The sequence below is a fragment of the Triturus cristatus genome, chromosome 5_2, assembly GCF_964204655.1.
Source record: "Triturus cristatus chromosome 5_2, aTriCri1.1, whole genome shotgun sequence".
In the NCBI taxonomy this organism is placed as follows: domain Eukaryota; kingdom Metazoa; phylum Chordata; class Amphibia; order Caudata; family Salamandridae; genus Triturus; species Triturus cristatus.
In genome coordinates, this window is record NC_140588.1 from 793357863 (window position 1) to 793379149 (window position 21287).

Genomic DNA, 21287 nt, shown 5'->3' on the forward strand with positions numbered 1-21287 from the left:
TGACGCCCTGGTGTTCCAGCCACGTCCAGAGGCGCAGGGCCTCCTGACAAAGGGTCCACGACCCCACCCTGCCCTGTTTGTTGCAATACCACATGGCGGTGGTGGTGTCCGTGAACACCTGCACGACACTTCCCCGGACAGAGGGAAGGAAGGCTTTCAGTGCAAGTCGGATCGCTCTCAACTCCAACAGGTTGATGTGGAGACGAGACTCCGCCGGAGACCAGAGGCCTCTGATCTCCGCCTCTCCCATATGGCCACCCCATCCCAGGAGGGACGCATCCGTCACTACGACATGCTCCGGTTGGGGAAGGGAGAGGCTTCTGCCCATGACCCAATCGCGGTCCGTGAGCCACCACTGCAACTGCTGTGCAGTGCCCTCCGAGATCAAGACATGGTCGGACAGGTTGCTGTGATGCTGGGCCCACTGAAACTTCAGGTCCCACTGCAGAGCCCGCATGCGCCGCCTGGCGTGATGCACTAGTACAGAGGTCTTCAAACTTTTGGATGCCGAGACCCCCCTGTCAACATTTTGAGGCGTAAGGACCCCCTCCTGACAAAAATGTCTAAACCTGTTGACTAAATTGCGTGGGATGAAAATGTAAATGAGGTTATGTGATGCCGCGTATTTTGGGATAGCATTGCTTCATTATTTTGATATTTGTTACACACAGTAACGCTGAGGAAAGATTTCACCCAATCAGTACCCATTTATAACCAAAATACAGCAATTATCATCAGAAAGATTTCAAGTCAACTTTTGTGAAGGGCCTTCCACTCTGCAGCAATACGTGCTGCCACATTAGAAGCTCACCTGGCCCTGACCGGAAGAAGCAGGGGTCCCTTAAAACCCTGGCGGTTTTGTGTAGAGTTAAGCCGTTTACCCATGCAGCTTTCCTCTCACCCCCTCCCTTCCATCCCTCTCTCCTCTCCTAACCCCAGATCCCTCTCTCACTTTGCAGGTAATTTTCTTTCACCCCTGTTAACAACTTCTGAACTCTCCCCATTCAACCTCTCACTTCACCTTTAATCACCTCTTGCCATTCTGTCCTTTCACTGCCCTCATCTCTAACAGTCTCTCACATTTATCTCATGGCCTCTCTGGCCCTGTCACCTCCCGTGCCCCTCAGCACTTCTCATTCACCTCGTCTCTTCATTCAAATTTTTGTCTATTTGTATCTTACACCTCTCCAGTCCCCCCATTCCTCTTTCACATCTCCCCTTTGTTCTAACAGAAGCCCTCACCTTTGGATCACACTCACTTCTTGCGTGTCCACACTTCTCTTCGGCAATTCACATTTCTCCTCATCCCTGACCTCTTCAATCAAATTCTCTCACTCCCTTGCTGTCCTCTCTCATTTTGGGTGCGGATGCAAATTCAGAATGGGATGAATGAATGTATGATTACTGATGGGCTTGTTTGAGTGAGTTGCATATTGAGTAGTGAGGGGGACAGGTAAGTGAAGTGTCACATGAGTGCAGGATGAGTAGTGTACTCGTGTGACTGCAGGTTGAGGTATAGTGTGAGCAGGACAAGTGCATTTTGAGTGCAGAGTGATCACTGTGAGTGCAAGGTGAGCGGGTGAATGGTGCAAGTGCATGGTGATCAGTGTGAGTGCATTGTGATTGCTGTGAGTGCAAGGTGAGCGTGACAATAAAGGGCGAGAATGAGGAATGAGTTGTCTGAATGCAGGGTGCATTCCCAGACCCATGAAGTTACTCAGCATGTTATTGACGGGGGCGTAGACTTTAAGATCTAAGTTAAACTATTGCGGCATTAATCGGGGATCGAGGGTGAAGGAAATAAATAATGTGCTGATCCTGCAACAAACTTCCAGTCCTATGGTTAGGGTTACCAGCAGATTATTTTGATGGCCCAGTCGGTACAAAAAAAAGCTGTCACCTAAAGCTGTATTTTCAGCGCTTATCTGTGCATACTTCCCAAGGCCGGCTTTAGTGCTGGTGGTGCCCTGTGCGACAATGTTTGTTGGTGCCCCCCCATGACCACCCCCACCACGGATTCTCTCACTAGCACCCTTTAACAGTGACCAAGTCTTCATAACCCCACACTCTCAGATGCATTGAATTAGTTATATAGTGCCACTCATACCAGTGTAGGGTGTCCGAGCACTTTGCACCACACACACATTACACAGAGACAATCAATCATAAGTGTGTAAATCAGTGTATAGGAAATGTTACATAAGCCAAAGGACTAAAAGTATAGGAGTCACATGTCATCCATACTGGTAGGCAGTATAGTTCAGGAGTGCTTGGTGTGGAGAAGCACAAACTCAGAGTCGAAAAAGAAACAGCATAGTTGGGAGTTTCCTTTAATAATAAGAATTGATTTCTAGCCAAATTAACCCTTTTTGCAACATTAATCAATGGTCTAATAATGTATTCTTTGTAGTGTGCATGCTGTTCTAGGATGAAAGTTAATAGCTCACTATTCTATATTAGGACTTTAAGTTATAAATTGCAAGTAACAAACGGATGTCTCTTTTGAAAGCAGTAACCTGCTGATCTCTTCACATCATACCCACTCTGTAATCTACTTGGTACACGTTCTTTGCAGCAGGCATATTAACCCTCTGCACTAACTTCACCTAAGTCAAAACCTCAACTATACAAAATTCTGATCTCTCTCCGGGAAGATAATTAATCACAGGAGTTATCTTGACATTTATGTGAGGCCTGGTAATTGCCTCGGAAAGAAACGCTGCAGCAGGTGCACAATAAACTTTCACACACGGCGCCCCCAGGAAGCCAACTTTGTATTCCTTTCCATGAAATGCATTCTCACACTATGGCAGTGAATGTAAAATCCAAATGTAAGGAATAGGCACAGTGGGGACCCAGGGGGTACTGGAACCAGCAAAAAAACCTAAGCCTCTGTAACCAGTTTACAAAGGCATGTTAAAATGCAAATGGTCTTTAAAGACCTGTGAAAAAACACGGTGCCGGAGATAGGAATCCAGACACTGCCCAGCTGAGCCCCCAGCAGCTCAAGTTTCACTGCAGCAGCCCGGGCTGAGACACAGGACGGGGGGTGGGGGGAGAGCTGAAGCCCTTGGGCCTGGGCAGAAGTGTGACTGGGAAGGCGCGACCCCCTTTGCATCACTCCACGGCCCCCCTGGGGGTCGCGCCCCACAGTTTGAAGACCCCTGCACTAGTAGGATGCAGGAGGCCATCAGCCCCAGAAGCCGCAACACTAGCCTGACCGAAACCCAGGATAGAGGCCGAAAGATGGGAATCAGGGCCTGTATATCCCGGACCCGCTGTTCCGGTGGATAGACCCGGAACTGCGCCGAATCGAGAACCGCTCCGATGAAGAGGAGCTTCTGAGAGGGACTCAGATGTGACTTCGGCACGTTGATGGAAAACCCCAGCAAATGCAGGAGATCCGCCGTAGTCTGGAGGTGGGAGACGACTGCCTGGGGCGAGCCCGCCTTCAACAACCAGTCGTCGAGATAGGGGAAGACTGGAACCCCTGATCTGCACAGATGAGCTGCGACCACCGCCATCACTTTCGTGAACACCCGAGGGGCACTGGTGAGGCCGAAGGGGAGCACGGTAAACTGAAAGTGCTCTTGGCCCACCGTGAACCGCAGGTAACGCCGGTGGGCCGGCAGGATGGGGATGTGGAAATATGCGTCCTGCAAGTCCAACGCTACCATCCAGTCTCCGGGGTCTAGGGCAGCTAGAACCTGAGCCAAAGTCAACATCTTGAACCTTTCCTTCCGGAGGAAGGCATTGACGTTCCGGAGGTCCAAGATAGGGCGTAGGCCCCCTTTGCCCTTCTTGGGAACCAGAAAGTAGTGGGAATAACAACCACGACCTACTTCTGGACTCAGAACGCGCTCGACGGCCCCCTTGGCCAAGAGGGCCGAAACTTCCTCGTGGAGAAGATTCAAATGATCCCCCGAGTTACGGTGGTGCTGCGGTGGCATGGCTGGAGGGGTCGTCTCGAAGGGGAGGGAGTAGCCCCTTCGGACGATTTGCAGCACCCACCTGTCCGATGTGATGGACCGCCAGTGGAGCAGGTGATGGCGAACTCTGCCGCCCACTGGCGTGGAATGGGCCTGAAAGCTCGGACTAGGAAGGCTTTGAGGCGGATGCTGCCGGGGTGGATGTGGACTGACCTCGTCGTCCTCCAGAACCGCCTCGGCGGAAACCACGTCCGCGACCGCGCGCAGGTTGGTTCTGCGGCTGGTGGCTAGGCGTACGTGAGGAGGCACCCCTTCCTTGGCCACGAAAGGGGCGAAAGGCGGAAGTTTGCGACCGCGGGGCCGAGAGGCCCAAGGACTTGCCCGTAGCCCGGGAGTCCTTAAAGCGATTCAGCGCACTGTCCGCTTTCTCGCCAAAAAGGCGAGTGCCATCAAAGGGCATGTCCATGAGAGAGCTCTGGACATCACCCGAAAATGACGTGGACCGCAGCCAGGCGTGACGTCGAAGCGCCACTGAGGTAGAAATGGCCCTACCCAGCGAGTCCGTGGTGTCAAGCCCACATCTTATAGCATGTCGCGCGGCATCCCTCCCATCGGCCAGAGCCTGGGTAAGTCGTGTCCGGACCTCCTACGGACACAGGGGCAGCGCATCCTCCACCGCATCCCACAGAGAGTGGGAATAACGGTCCAAGAGACAAGCGGTGTTCAAAGACCGCAGGCCCAAACTAAGGGAAGAGAACAGCTTCTTGCCAAACTGCTCTAGTCTCTTGGAATCCCGGTCCGGCGGGGCGGTCGGGCAAGAGGATTGGGAGGTGGAGGCCTTGATAACCAGGCTCTCAGGGGTAGGGTGTTGGGACAGAAAACTGGGGTCGCCCGGAGCAGGGCGGTGGCGCCTGGCGACGTTCCTGTCCACAGGAGGAACTGTGGAGGGCTTGGACCAGGTGCCCTGTAGAACGTCAGTGAGGGCCTCATTGAACGGCAGCAGAGGCTCAGTGGAGCTTGCTGCAGTCTGAAGCACCTCAGTGAGGACGTTCGTCCTCACAGCCACGGCAGGTAGCTCGAGCCCAAGGGCTGCGGCCGCCTTGCGCAGCACCACGGAGAAAGCAGCACCCTCCTCCGACGCCACAGTCGGAGGAGAGATGAATCCAGTGTCTGGCGAGGTATCCAGACCACTGGCCTCCCCCAGTTCATCTGCCCAGTCCTGGGACAGTTGGGCCTGAGCGGCCATAGGATCCTCGGATCCCTCCCAGTAGTCCCCATCATCCGACTCCTGGTGTAGAGGAGAAAGTAACGGAGCCGGGCGGTAGACAAAATGTGTCTCTAGCGACATCGATCTCGGCGTCCATCGACGCCGGACCGGCGCCGGGCCCGGAGCGGGACTGAACTGGGGCACGACGTCGAGCGGAGTCGACGTCGACGCCGGCAGAGGAGGCGTGACGAGGTCGACCGGGACTCGAGAACGGGTCCCTCGGGCGCTTGCGGCGTCGAGGCCGGAGCCGTCAACGGCGCCGGGGCCGGAGCCACCGGCAGGCAAGGCAGCCCAGTCGGGTCCGCGGGGCCCGAAGGCGCACCAGCGGGCGCCGACGGCGGAGCCAGGTTCCTCATGGCCGAGAGGAAGGCACTGACTTCTGCCGGTGTCGCGTCAGTCCCAGGGACCGGAGGGTATGGGGACGTGCGCGGCGCCTGCGGCTCCGCCGGAGCCGCGGGGGTGGAACCACCCTGACCCTCGGCCGAGTCGCGCGACCGGCGAGGGGAGTCCGAAGAGCGATGTCTCCTCTTGGACTGCTTCGACTTACCCGAAGACTTGGATCCCGACGACCGATGGTGACGTCGGCTGCGGCTCCGCGACCGATCCTTGGACCTCCTCCTGGACCGGGATCGAGCGACGCGCGGAGCAGAGTGGCGGATCTCGAGAAGCTTACGGGACCGCTCCCGTCTAGCCTTCGAGGTCAGGGCCTTGCAGTCGGAACACGACTCCGCGTCGTGGTCGAGGCCCAAGCAGTACAGGCACCGGCGGTGATGGTCCGTAACCGACATCAGGCGGTTACAGTCAGCACAGGCTTTAAAACCAGGCATCCTACCGGCACCGGAGTCGATTGACAGGATCAAAAAACTAGTCAAAAATTGACTAAAGGGGTAGCTCTCCCGGATCTGCGCTTACTGGCGCGGAAAAAAGAAGAACTGACGTCAGCGCGCGAGGGCGGCGTCTAAGTACTCCCGACGACGTCATTCCGGCGCACGACGCCGACGACGGACGCAGAGCCGCAGACGACGCCTAGCGACGCGCAAGGGGTATTGCTGACGAAAAATCTTCCGGATCCAGTCTGACGCCTGGGGATATTCTAAGGTGAGGAATCTAACTAACGTGTTTCTTTCAGATCAAGGGTGCCAGCGACCCTGACATAGCTGCGAAGACAGACTAATACGCATAAGAAGACGTCTTCAGCCAGGTGAAGAGTGGCAGGTTTACTTACAGCTACTCGGTGCCTCTTTCTTTTTTCCCCCCCATGTATTTTTGGTAGATTCGGTTTCTGTCGTCACATATTCATGAGATCACGGTGTTAAATGGAACGTGCTGAGAAAAGCTGCTGCCCGGCACCGGATCCGCAGAGGGCTTTCTGCAGCAGCGGCGAAGGCAGAGCTTTGCAAAACGCGACTCTAGAAACCCTTCCACTGCAAGAAATCACTCCAGTCTAAAGGCGTTAGGATCCAAATATAAATAAAGGACATTGACGGGCTCTCAGAAAAAAATTCGAACCCAAAGTTATCGTCACCTCTGGGAAGCCCTCTTTCAAAGGTGTGTTGTGGATACGTTTCTCCCTCAGTATGAAACTGTCACTCAAAGTGTACATGATTTATAACTTAAAGAGTGTTGAAACACAGGCTATAAAAGGCAGTTAAAAAATCCCACGTGTCTTTCTTGTGCACTTGCTAACCAATGTGAACAATTGCTAACCAATATGAACAAGACAAGCCCGGCGGAGCGTGGCGCGCGCGCGCTTGGGGGGGGGGGTGTGCGTCTGCGCAAGCGCGTCGCAGAAGGGCATCCACAGACCCCGATTGCTGCGCGTGCCCTGGTCTGTCTCCCTTGGGAGCAAACACGGCAACAATAAGTCTCGTTGCCAGCGAGACCTAAAAAACCAATAAGCTTCAACTTAGTTCTCGTTAGAGTTCTTGGGGTGGGGGTGTTAGTAAAGGGGATTTTTGATATCTCAGCAAGAACAAGGAGTCGTTTGATTAAAGAAGTGTATAGAATTGTAGGACACATTTTATAGTTGCACTGATGTTTTGACATTCAAAACTGTAATGCTTGGAGAAAACAAATCCTAGAAACAAAGGCACAGTAGGGTACTAGACGCTTAAGTCCATGCACAGACAAAGGCGCTCTGCATTTTAGTAGTATGGGGATTGACTCATTTTCCAATGAGAGAGAAAATCCAGATCAAGTCAACGTGCATACATCAACAAGCCAAGTAATAAAAGCAGAATCATTTATGCATGCCCGCCAGACGTAAATGCAGTAAACAGTTAATTATTGAATATAATACGATTGCTAGTGGCTTAGAATAATTGAAGCATTCTGCCTTTTTTTTTGTTTTTTTAGATCTCACCCCAGAATGTACCCTGTCGTGCAACACCATTAGAAATCACTACATGTCCTAAACACTTGCCATGTGCACCAATATCAGTAGCATTCCATGTAGTTCCTCACTAATTTAAATGCGTGTACATATGGGTCATTAGAGTCTCACTCCTCCCATAACCTCCTAGGGAAGAGGCCTCTACAGCACCACCTAGTCTTTCTTTCATCCATCCTGGCCTAGCCCTAAGCCTGCGTGGTGCAGGTCTGTGTGTATTTTTGTGTTTCTTGCTCTACAAGACATTCATTCACAAACAATGCCAAGTACTGGTTGTTTGTCACGTACCTTCAGAGATTTACAGTCAAAAGCAGAAGTAAATCATTTTCCACAGTGGTAAGGGGAAGGGAACCCCGGTTAAAATTGATGCGGGTGTAGGCAAAATGGTTTCTCCATCAGAACAAATAATTACCTAATAGGGTAAAAACTTGCTGTTTGCATCTGCATTTTGTTTCATTTCCCATGCCAAAATGGACACTTTTGTTTCACTCCTGAAAAACAAATTACAATATCTTTCCAGTATTGGACTTGAAAGCATGTGTCTGGCACAGGTGAATTCCCAAAATTCAGACATTGAGGTAATAAACTTTGACGTAAAGGTTTACAAATAAGAGGGTCCCATTTGAGAGTAAGGGTCTAGTGTAAGCTTGATGAGAGAGCTCTATTTGATGGAGAAGTATTAAAAAAAAAAATCTCCACAGAGAAGACTTAAAAAAAAAATCTAACCCAGACAACAGTAGAGAGCCAGATACCAATACAACAATCCCACATGGCAATGCACCCATCCTTTGGAAAGATAATCAAGATCAACTCTTGCCAACTATGTAACTCTAGAGCAATGGCCTCCTTTAGGACTACCACTACAGGTTCATTTTGTACAGCAGCCATTCAAGTTGTAAACTAGCTAGATACAGAGCAACACCGACCTTCTCCATCTTGCTTGGCCTCAATGCAGGCTACAACCACATTAACCACTATACCATGCTCGCCACCCTTACCACCAGAAAGTACTTTGAACAAGGTCTTGATTTTATTTTAGTATGTGTCCTACCAAGCACAGGTGCCATATTTGTCTGCATGAGTTCTTCCTGGTCCAAGTTAATCTCCATATCCTTGGTATCCTCAAAATCTCGATCCTCAGCAATGATGTTCTGGGTGTGCATGCAACCCCCTTGAATTCTACTGCCCAGCAATGCTCATGGTTCATCTTCAGTGACAAAGCAACTGCAAGACTGAATCTGGAGTTCAGTCTCTGTGACTCTTGACTTCTGTCCAAGATTTATCAACAACGCCAGCTCTCTGTATTTATACATAGATCCACCTCTGATTCAGGCCTCACCTCATGCACAATAAAAAAATTGCCTGGTTTCGCAAAGTGATACCTTTTTTACCTGGACTACAATTCCAACTATAATCCAAAACGCAGTCAACACACTATGCATCTGACTCACATGTGACACTCTGATGTACATTCTTCCTTCACCAGAATTACGACCGGACCTTAAGGAACTCCATTAGCTTTCTCTGCTGCTCTCATCACCGTCAAGACCTTCAGTCTTACCTAAAACCTCTCAACCCAAGTGCTGTACCATAACTGACAAACAAGATTAATGTCTGCTGTTGCTCTCGCAATGCACGCAGCAACAGGCATACTAGGCTGGACACCTGTAAGAATAGCAAGGAAATGACCTTCTCTTCCCCTGCTGTGCTCCATTAGCCAGGGACCTAAACTGGTCCTGAGCGAGGAGGCTACATCCCTTCTCCCTTTACAGATGGATCAGTAGCCTTTTCTTGTAGCCACGCCTATTTGCATTGCTATCTCCCAAGTACTAAACTACAAACTTCAGCAAGGTGTTGGTCTTCATATCATGTCTGTTGCAAAGTCGTACTGTGACCTGGGCACCCCCATTTATTTTTGACTGGTACTGGTGGTAACAGACTCCAAGTGTTCCTAAGGCTATGTTATGTGTTGAGGTACCCCTATGATTGCTATGACCTACCCTACAAGTCCCTAATACATAAATCGGGCAGGGGGATTCAAACTACCTTTAAGTCCCTAGCGTATAATAGGGTATGGGAGTTTATAGGCCAGCAGCTCTTTTAACACTTGCATGCATGCACTGTTGAGAGCCTTAGGTCAGTTTAAATGCAGCCCTGTGTTGAAGGACTGGTTTTAAATGTAACTGTGCCCAGACTCGACTTTGGTGGTAGGGACACTTGAAGATTGATAAACTAAAATATTGTGTCATATTAAGTACCCCCAGGGTCTCTCCTAGGTGTCCATGGGGTGGGGGTGTTGGATACTTATAAGGAGGGTCCTTATAAAAGAGGTTTTATATGCCCTGAGGATATAGAAATTGCACATTTCACTTCCCTCACTGTAGTGAAGGGCTTTCCAGAATAAGTCTAGTGCTAGGAGCACTGTTGAGTGAGGATCTACATTATGTTTGTATATTCAGAACTCCTAAAGTCTCCCGCCACTGTGTCCCAGGGGTTGGGGGTCCTGTAGATACTAGTAGGGTCCTTATAAAAGGTGTTTTATAGGCCTATATGTTGCAGAAATTGGACATTTTCCCCATTGTAGATCCCCAGCCACATAGGTTCACACTGCAATAGTTTATAAATTCATAACTACCACTAGAGATTACTAAAAAAAAAAAATTCAAGGACTTGGGAGAATGGTATTGATAAATCCAACAATGTGCTATTGTTGAATTTATCCCAAAAATATACAGAAAAGTTAAGACTTTTTGTACGCCAAAATTCAGCCTTCCTGTGGTCCTCTCTGATTTGTCAGAGTTAAGAGGATTATTCAGGCTGCTTTGATGAATTGATAACTGGCACCCAGGGAGAAAGGCTATCTCTTGTAAGAGGACTCTGCTGCACAGTAATGCCAGAGCAGGGTGGAGAGGTCATAAAGCATCAGCTTCAAGGGCAGCAGGGGACAGGCAGAGAAGCATGGTCCATATACAACACCCCCCCCCCCTTATGTACCCAGCCAGATGGCAGGCTTGAGGAAGGAATTTGCAGATGCCAGGGGGAGGAGAGCTATGGAACTGAGCCATACTGGAGGATGGTTTAGCTAGTTGTTCCTCTGCTGAGAATTCAGCCATATTGAATTTTGGAAGAATAGTGCTCTCAGGGATACCATTGTGCCACACTTTGGAGGAAGTGGTCATGCTCTGGGGTGTTGCCCTGCACCTCATTGGATAGGAGTGCCCTCCTGCTTAACCCAGAGAACACAAATAGTATATGCGAGGGGCAGAGCTTGAAACAAAGAAGGGTCCATGCTGGAAATTTGAATTGCACCAACCAGGCTCTGCACTAAGACGGCGCCTGCTGTACAATCTGTAACTACAGCCCTGTGGATCTAACTGTGTTCTAGAGGACTAAGGAGTGGACACCCTGCAAGCTACAGGTTAACAGAGCTCACCTGGACCATCACCACCAAGAATCCCCAAACTGGAGTGAGACCAGTGGATAAGTAAGGGTTTTGACCGAGTGGATTGTGGGAAGTGAAGTCCCAAACTTTCAAGGACAGTCTTGGAGCTTCCAGACCCTGGGTTTGGGGTTTGGACACTTTGGGACCCTAAGAGGAACTCCAGGAAGAAGTTCCAGAAGTTTGGGGCAACTCTTGAAAAAAGCTCCATAAGTGGACCGACTCAACCTGGAGAGCCAAGCTGGGAACCCTCAACCAAGAGCCAGCCGGCATGCCCTGCTGGTTTGTCCCGCTGAAAAGCTCCAACTTCCAGAGTTTGACAGGGAGCTTGTTGAAAGTCCAGCCAGCGAACCCTCACCAAACCCAGCTTGGCGAAGAGCTTCGAGGCACCCCAGCAGAAAAAGGTCCAGGAAAGTTTCTAAGCTCGAAGGCAGAAAACTTGACCGGCTCAACTGAGTGTCAAGCTGTCCTCCTTCAACCCTGAGCTGGCCTGGAATACTGGTTTGTCCGGCTAAATAGTTCCAGAAGCCCAACTTCCATGGTTTGACCGGGAGCTCATCAAACGTCAAGCTGGTGAACTATCACCGAACCCGGACTGGTGAAGAGCCTCGAGGCCAGAATAAGCTCCAGAAAAGTCAGAAGGTAAAATCTAAGACCGAGGCCTACCACAGGGCTCCATTGCAGTCAGCCTGAAACTTTGACTTTGTCCCAGTCTAGCACTATAGATGTCTATGTGCTATACAGTGCTAAATCCTTTTTCTAAATCATATCTCCCGTTCCCTACTTTGGATTTTTGTCATTTGGCAACCCCTGGATAAAATTTGGTCAGCAACCTTTGCCTTAATTTTGAGCACAAGCTCAGTGTTACCCTTGGTATTTCCGATTCAAAGAATTCCGTCAATGAGTTTGTCTCTGGTGGTGTGTATAATCAAGCTGTGGCCTGCATAAGAATCCCTTTAAGACAAGCACTAGATTTGCAAGTTTTTGGCTGTTGACCAAGGCACACTTAATGCCTTTCCCCTCACAGTTCAGAATTTGGACAGTTTTGGTATAGTGACATAAGGTGGAAAACCTGGGCTTGGTATACATGGGCTAATCGGACGAAATAGATATACAAGTTTATCAGTCTCTTCTCGTTCTCCTTTGACAATCTGTGACCTCTATTCATGGATGCATATAATAAAAATAAAAATACATTTAAAAAGGAGACTGTCCATGGAGCCAATTATTCTCTTTCTTTTTTTATGATCACCTAGGAGGGCCAGCCGTCAACTTAATTTTTGACATTCCGTAATCCAAGGAGGATACATTTTCCTGTTGCTTTACGCGATTGTATACTTGAAATTGTACCAGTGGGTTTCTCAAATGCATGGCGAATATCATTGGTTTTCCAGATTGTTCAGGAAGCTATAGTGAGTCTCTGGTCGAATTTCTTTTCATCAACCAACTTTTCCAAGAGATATTCTGTTCTTTTTCAAATGGAATCTTGGGATTCTGTTTCGTTGTTCCAATACATCAGTGCCTTGGGTCCTCGAGTAAGAAGAGAAAAGCCTAATCTTTTTAATGAAGTTTGCCGAGCTCCCAAATACTGAGGTAGGCACAATAGGTACTATCAGCAGCAACCCAGGATTACTCATCCAATGGCTTGGGTAGCTTACCAGGTATAATTTCAGGAAGTCGCTTTGTAATTTTGTCCACTGCAGATGTTGAGAAGGCACTTGCTAATACATACTTAAATAATTTAAAATGACAAACACCAATAAAATAATATATTTATTTACTTTAAAAGCAGAACCACTGCTCAATATAACTGCCCATATACACACATACTTTGAAAGAAAATATAGAACACTAAAGAGCTCCGTATTTAAACCATGGTACACTATTGTTCAAATATTTTACAATATACACATTTATTAGAGGCAGGGAAAATGTAACATTCCACATGATTATGCAGAAAACACAACTGTTGACCCATGATAATTCCTAATATAACACAAAATTAAAACATTCGAAAAAGTAAAACTGCAAATACAGCAAGACTTTCAGAAATCATGCTATGTTCTTTCTTCATGGATATTAGTCAACACAATATCGCAAGAGTGCGTTTTCCGTTCCCAGTACACAATCATCTTTCTTTTTTTTTTTTTTAACAACTCAGTGCTATTTTCTTTCAAAATCTAACAGGAAAAACATTTAAGTGAAAATAACAAAAGCATGTTGGTTTTATTTACAATCACTCCAAAAACGGAAACAATGATTCTGGCAGAAAACGTGACATGTTAAATATATCAGATTTGAATCCAGCCAGCAATCATCATTAAACATAAAAGACAGACTCAATTATAAAAAAAATACTATAATTCATTACCACAGACTTTTTACATAGTTATAAATAATAAATATACACAGCAGATTACAATTGATGCAGTCTTGTTAGTTGAGATATGTTTTAAAATAGAACACATCTATATAAAGCAACACACCTCAGGTCATGTCAACTAATATCAGGCCACAAGGATATCTGCAATTTTACAGCAAATGTCGCAGGAAACACATCTGCCCTTGAATACATCATTTGCCACAGAATCTGCTCATCTAAGCGAAAAACAGTTCAATCTCTAGCTCAAAAGTTATGCATTTTAATTAGATCTTTTATTTAGATATTATGTCCAAAAACAGACACATTTGACTGTGCAAACTTCTATGAGAAACACTAACAATTGTTAATGATCCTTACAAAAGCACGAAAGGCAGAAGAAACGGTGGAGGCAAGTAGCATTTATCTCTTTATAACTTATTAATTGGAACAGATTAGTAAAAACGAATATACTTTGGTAATGGTACAAAATGCAACTTGGATCCATTTAGGAACTATGCAAGTGCTAATGTGCCTCAGTAACTTACACACACTCAGATTTAGGAACATTGTAACGTTCGCAGCAGAGGCAGAAAGCAGTAAAGCAGTTAAGCAGTTACACTTCACACAAACTAATTTAGTCACAGACATAAGACTAGCAAATGACACTGTTAAAAGATGGTTTTACTTCATGTAAATGCAAAAACAAACCTGTATTTCCTGGTAGATGCAACTCTTAAAACTTCTACTTACATCCAATGTATATTTTACTGTGCTCTATTATCAACTCACTACATGTGTGTTATATACAGTGTATTTCTAAGGCTTTTTAGAATTGGTCAATGAAATGTTACACCAAAGTTTGCTTGAATGGCGGATGCGGCAAACTGACAATTTCCTGCCAATTAATTCAGGTACTTCTGCTCAGGAATTTATACCTGGAATGCTGAAGAATTAAGCCTTTCACTGTTGATAATATTCACAGCTCAATGCAATTTCCAATTAGACTCCAGATCAATGCTAAAACCCTACATCTGACAGATAACTGACTGATACTCTAAATTAAACTGTTAACAGCATTAATGCACAGAGGCCTTAAATTAGTATCACTGCTGACTGACACTGGCCGAATCAGTATTTTCTGCATTTGGAAGGCATCAGTAGATAAATACACCATCAATCCGAATGGAAAAATTTAAACATTCCACTACAACGTAGCTTCTGACAAAAACATATTTCATGTTCGAACTGCGAATTAAGACAAATATAAACACAATGGCAGTTGGAACGAGGTTTAAATAAAGAGTTGTGTTTTGCTCCTAACCTCCATTAAATTTAGTGGATAACATTCCAAGCCATGTCTGAGAGGAGAAGGAGGCCACAAAGCAGATATCATGAATCATCTTCAGAAGCTGTTCAAGAGCAAACCGAGATAAAACATCAGTCACTTTGTTTTCAGGTCAAATGTGGGATTCTTTTTCCCCATCAAAGGATGTAAAGGCCAAGTGATAAACTTCACCAAAGAGGTTTCAAAGTTGGCTATTTCAGAGCATGTGTAACATTGCCCTCCATTGCTCTGATGGAAATGCCGGTCCTTTACTATGTCCAACAGAATGGTTTAGCGCAAAACGACACTGGGGAATGAAATGTACAGTAGCTAAACAATAAATGGCAGAAAATTAAGGAAACAAAAAGTTGTTGCTCTGCCATCACGGACAGTGGTACATGACTGCACTGGAAATAAGAAACAATGAAACAAGAGGTCGGGATACAGTTGTGTTTAAAGTATGGAATAACAAAGAAAGGGACAAAAAGTATATTACTAGAGACTATTACATAAAAAATACTTGTATCTTATTCTGCACCATGACTAAAGCCCATGCGCAGCATGGGAAAGGGTTACACCACAGGAGTGATTTGTAAGGTCACATCTGCACAGCGAGGTTACTGATGGGACTGAAAAAGCAAAATCCAAGGTTGGGCAAAGGCTTTACTGGAAAAATATAATAAATAAACGCACAGCAAAAAACTCTAAAACGGCTCTGGTAAGAATACGCAGAGGAAAATGAATTAATTTGGTCAAAAAACTAGACAATTTTCTCCAGTTCTTTGCTAAATTAATGGTTTCCTCTAATAGAGGGCTTCTAACAGACTCGGCAAATTGTCGAACGTCTCTATACTGGGCTGTCAAAACCAGAGCAGCAAAAGCATATTAAATACAGAATTCCCTTGAGTACATGTATTCCATTCTCCATAAAATGGAAAAATATTAGAATCACAAGTTAAAATAATAAGCAGCCAATGTGCATGTGTGCCCATTTTAAAAACGTGTTACTTGGAAAGTTTTGAATACCAGTGTGATTTCTTACTGTTAAACAAATTATTCTAACTTCTGGTGGAAAACGTCCAAAAGAAAAATAAAACATTAGTCTTTGTGAGAATTTCTATTTCTCCATCTGAAGCTCTCCAAAAGTATCCTAAAGAGTACAACCCCTTGACTGGGGTTGAGAAGTCACTTAGGTGATAGATCATCCAGTGAAATGAACGAAGAGCAGGAATTGGAACACGTTACTGGAGAATCCGTTGTGGTGCTGACTTTAGTCATTGAATCAGAGGAAGAACCAACACTGCAGCTGCTACCATCAAGAAGATCTGAAGAAAGACTACAAAAATGCAAAGTTAAATTAACAACAACAAATTGCAAAAGATTTGTTCTCATGCATACAAATTTAAAATGGTCTTTTGCAAAGATTGCACGTCAACTAAATCACCAATAAAGAATTTATAATAACCGTTTTTTACATACTGCTTCCTAAAGTAAAAAATTCAGATATCTTGTCACTATCCGTTGCAATGGTACTCTTGCCCAACTCAAGAGGGCCCTGATAGGATTCAGCTCGGATACCTTCAGGTTACAGATGGGTTTTAGAAGCTACTGTTTAACTTCTGTACCCATTTTACTGTCAACATGGCGATTCATCTGACCATACATCTATAGTACTCCGTCTCTTTAACAGACCATACTATTTTTCTAGAGGCGGTGTGCACAAATCTGATACTCATTTTTTTTTTTGTAGTGCCACAAACCAACAATTTAGGTACTGAACTTCTGAACCGTATTTTACTACACTGAAAGGTAAAGGTATTTTATACACATGTAAATAAAAGAGAGCCTCCAACCATATTCTGGAAGAAGTCATATCTTGAATAAGAATATTTTTAAAATGTTACTGAACTATGATAAAAATACAAATTTCCTGGTTTAAGAACCGTTTTCAGAATGTGTGGACCAAGCAATTTTGCTTAATTCCCCATTTTACTTCTGAGTTTAAGTAAACAAAATCATAACCAGACTATTTGGCAAACAGACAAGTGATAATTTATTTACCTGGCATTAAATAACTGTACTATTAAAAATCACCCTGTTTCTTTGCCGTTAACAGTAAAATAAGTAAGCTTTGTTTTTTGCTCTTGGCGTCTGGTTTGTACTACCACTTTTGTATATGGTCTGTATGCAGACTGACAGCTCCTCCCTCCACCACAATTCTATTGGCTAAATCAGAGGGAATGGCAAGACCATCCCGTTACAATTTATTAAGGAATGTGATTCTTGCTTTGTGAGGATAGACGACTGCACCATGTTGCCATCTTTTGTTGAAACACTGGCTAGGACATGGCACTATACTTCCTCAGCAGGGTTCAGACTTTAAGGGTAACAATCTTGCAGATCACCAAGCACGGCATATATCATCGACAAAATACAGTGTATTAGATCAGTATAGTCCACATAAGGAGTAGTTTCTTTTCTGTAACTCCAGTTCTGTAGTAGGGGTATCTCTGTTATAGTCATAATCTAGTGAATAGTCCCGCCCATGTGCGCGGACCCCGGAGCAATAAAAAATAATCTCTAAAAGGTGACAAATCATGCAGACCTGCATACACCTTTAAGAGAGAATTTAATTTAAAGACAGATAATGCAGCCTATACCCACAGGCTACACTGTCCAGTACTTCAACTAGAATTCCACCAAAATCCACAAACAGCACTGCCTGTCCAGTTTTTCTCCACATAGGAAAAAACCCTGCCTCTACCAGCAAAAGCCTCTGGAATGATAGAGAGGAAGGAGTGGACAGACAAGCCCCATAGGCTGCCATTATGTGGCTTGGAACAGGATACTGTGCCTTTAAGAAAACTTTCCAGTTTTCCAGAACTTTCCCCAGTATCCCAGAATGCCCAGCAGGTCCCATTTACTTTCAGTTCTTTTTGAAGGCGTAGCACGCCAGACCTGTAGCATTCTACATTTGAAAAAGTATCTCTCCACCGGGGAGGAGGGCGGGCGCTTATGACTATAACAGAGATACCCCTACTACAGAACTGGAGTTACAGAAAAGAAACTACTCCTTCTGTAGTAGGGGATCTCTGTGTATAGTCATAATCTAGTGAATAGAATGGCAAGCCCATCCCCACACAACAAAAGCGGTGGAGAACACATAAGACACTACCACTACTGTGTGAACAAATTTCGCAGCGAAGCCTGCCCAACCTGAGCATCTGCCCTGGCATCCGTGTCCAGACAGTAATGCGCAGCAAAGGTATGGACCGACTTCCACGTGGCCGCCTTACAGATTTTCGCAATCGGAACATTACGCAGCAAAGCCGTCGTGGCAGCTTTGCCCCTGGTGGAATGAGCCTTAGGTTTACCCCCTAAGGTCTTATTAGCCTTTTGATAACACAACTGTATGCAGGACACAATCCACCGAGAGATGGACTGCTTAGAGGTCGCAAGACCAGTCCTGACTGAGCCATAATTAACAAACAATTGGTCAGACCTACGAATATCCTTGGTCTTATCCAGATAAAATTTCAACACCCTTCGGACATCCAGGGAATGGAGAGCCCTTTCCGCTGGTGAAGAGGGATTCTGAAAGAACGTAGGTAAAGTTATGGTCTGATTGACATGAAAGTCAGAGATAACCTTAGGAAGGAACTTAGGGTGAGTACGCATCACAACCTTAGCAGCATGAAACACAGTATAAGGTTCTTGACAACATAATGCCTGAAGTTCACTCACCCTGCGGGCCGATGTAATGGCCACTAGGAACGCCGCCTTCCAGGATAGGTGCTGCAATGAAGCCTTGTGAATAGGTTCAAAAGGCTCTCTCATCAGTCTGGACAGCACCACATTCAAGTCCCAAGAAGGCGAGGGAAGTCTGACAGGAGGGAACACCTTCTTCAAGCCTTCCAAAAAATCCTTGACCACAGGAATCTGAAAGAAGGACGTCTGTGAAGGGCACTTCCTGTAAGCAGTCAAAGCAGCCAGATGAACCTTAATGGAATGGAAATTAAGGCCAGACTGCGCCAGATGCAAAAGGTATGGAAGGATGACATCTTCCTTACATGTTGTCGGATCAAAGTTCTTGGACTTACACCAGATACAGAACCTCTTCCACTTGTAAGCATAGGATGTCCTAGTGGAAGGTCGCTTAGATTCCTTCAGAATGTCCATACAATCGTCTGGTAGATTCAGATGACCATATTGCACTATTTCAGGAGCCATGCCGCCAAACTCAAAGACGAGAGGTTGGGGTGCACCATCTGCCCCCCGAACTTCGTGAGAAGGTCCGGCCTGCACGGCAACCGCATGTGAGGAAGGAGAGACCGGTGAAGAAGGTCCGTGAACCACCACTGCCTGGGCCACTCCGGGGCGATCAGGATCATCCGCGCCCTGGACTGGGACAGCTTGATGAGCACCGCCGGAATCAGGGGAATGGGTGGAAAAGCGTACAGAAAGCTGTTCGACCAATCGATCCATAGCGCATTCCCCAGCGTCCCCCGCTGGTAGTACCTGGATGCGAAGTCTCGGCATTTGCTGTTTTCGGCGGTGGCGAACAGATCTACGTCTGGAGTCCCCCACCTTGCGAAGACTTCTCCTAGTACTTCGTCGTTTATGACCCATTCGTGGTTTTCCTGAATCAGCCTGCTCAAGGCGTCCGCCTGAGCATTCTGCACCCCTGGCAGATGCGTGGCCGTGATCGTCAGTCCTCGGGCCAGCAGCCAGCGCCAGATCGCCTGCGCCTCCTGCGACAGAGTGCGCGATCTCGACCCCCCCTGCTTGTTGAGGTAATACATCGTGGTTGTATTGTCCGTCTGTATCAGCAGCGAGTTGGTCTGGAAGGACGGAAGGAAAGCCTTCAGTGCCAGGAAGACAGCTCTGAGTTCCAGGAAATTGATGTGGTACGTCGATTCCAAAGGAGACCACTTCCCTTGAATCTGCAGGTCCCCGGAATGCGCACCCCAGCCCTGGAGAGAAGCATCCGTCACCACATTCGTCGTGGGAATGTCCTTGTGGAAGGGAACCCCCTTGAGGAGGTTTTCCGCCGAACACCACCACTTCAGAGATTGACGAGCATGTAGAGACAGTCGGATCTTGTCGTCCCAAGAGCCTGTCTTCTGATCCCACTGATCCTCCAAGCACTCCTGCAGTGGTCGCATCTGTAGACGTGCGTGCGGAGTGAGGAAGATACAGGAGGCTATCGATCCCAGTAGAGACGACCCCTTCCTCACAGTCGTCGATGGAGCAGTCCTGAGGTCCTGAGCCTTCCGAAGGAGTGATAACCGTCTCTCCTCCGAAGGAGACACGCTTGCTGACCGCGTATCTATGGAGGCCCCCAGGTACTGTATGCACTGTACCGGAGATGGGACCGATTTGGACATGTTGACGTGTAACCCCAGCTTGTTCAAGAGCTCGCACGTCCAACGGAAGTGTTCTTGCGCTTCCTCGAAGGATGACGCCTTGATCAGCCAATCGTCCAGATACGGGTAGACAAACACCTTGTTCCTCCGCAGGTGTGCCGCCACCACCGCCATGCACTTCGAAAAAGTCCTGGGAGCAGACTTTAGCCCGAATGGCAGTACTGTGTATTGATAGTGATTGGCGCCGACTTGGAATCGCAGGAACTTCCTGTGCTTCTGTGCTATGGGCACATGGAAGTACGCATCCTGTAGATCTATGGCACAGAGCCAGTCTCCCCGTTGCAGCTGAGGGTAAATCTGGTGCAACGATAGCATGCGAAACTTCTCTCTGCGAATCCACTTGTTTGCTTGTCGCAAATCCAGAATGGGCCTGAACTCGTTCTTGTCCTTCTTGCGAACGAGGAAGAACCGAGAGTACAGACCTCTTCCCCTTTGAGACAAAGGTACTTCTTCTACCGCCTTTTTTCTCAACAAGATGTCTGCCTCTGCCTGGAGCTCCCTCAGCTGGAAGCGAGAGCTGACCGGCGGAATCGCTGGCGGCGGGCTGATGAACCGAAGACTGTATCCATTGCAAACAATATTCAGCACCCACTTGTCCTGAGTAATTTTTCTCCACTCTGCCGGAAAAAATCGAATGCTTCCCCCCACTGGAGTGGGTAACGGTTGAGGGGGAAGTAACAGCTCAGGGCCGAGACCCGGCCGGGCCCTTGTTTGTGGTAGTAGCCTGCTGGCCACCTCTACCCCTCTGGAAGGGCTTGCGGAACTGCTGCTGTTGTGGCTGCTGCTGTCCCGAGCCCTGCCCACGCCCTCGGCCCGACGACCCGAACCTCCTCTGGAACGGTCGTTTCTTTTTCTCGGCCTTCTCTAACCCGACGGCCGTCAGGGTTTCCGCTTCAGCCTTCATGCGGGCCATTTCATCGTCCGCATGCTTCCCGAACAGGGTTTCCCCCGAGAAGGGCAGGTTGGCCACTCTCTGCTGCGCCTCCGGCTTGAGGGACGTCAGGCGCCACCAGGAATGGCGCCGCTGGTGGACGCCATGACAGTAGGCGTGGGCGGCCAATAGCGATATATCCGCTGCTGCGCTGATCGTTTGGTTAGAAACCAGCATGCCTTCGCGCACCGTCTCCAAGAAGTCCTCCTTCTTGTCTCGT

The 21287-nt window shown here is 47.2% G+C and overlaps 1 protein-coding gene across 4 annotated transcripts in view; it reads right to left on the minus strand.

Moving 5' to 3' along the window:
• Positions 1-12784: 12784 nt before the first annotated feature.
• PABIR2 (PABIR family member 2) overlaps positions 12785-21287 on the minus strand; it is a 214870-nt gene continuing 206367 nt past the window's right edge. For 3 of the 4 annotated variants that reach the window (XM_085607916.1, XM_085607917.1, XM_085607914.1), the window contains one exon: positions 12785-16046. In XM_085607916.1, coding sequence (XP_085464042.1) covers positions 15896-16046 — 151 coding nt within the window. In that variant the 3' untranslated portion in view covers positions 12785-15895. The remainder of the gene's footprint in view (positions 16047-21287) is intronic. The other variant, XM_085607915.1, reaches the window with a different exon arrangement.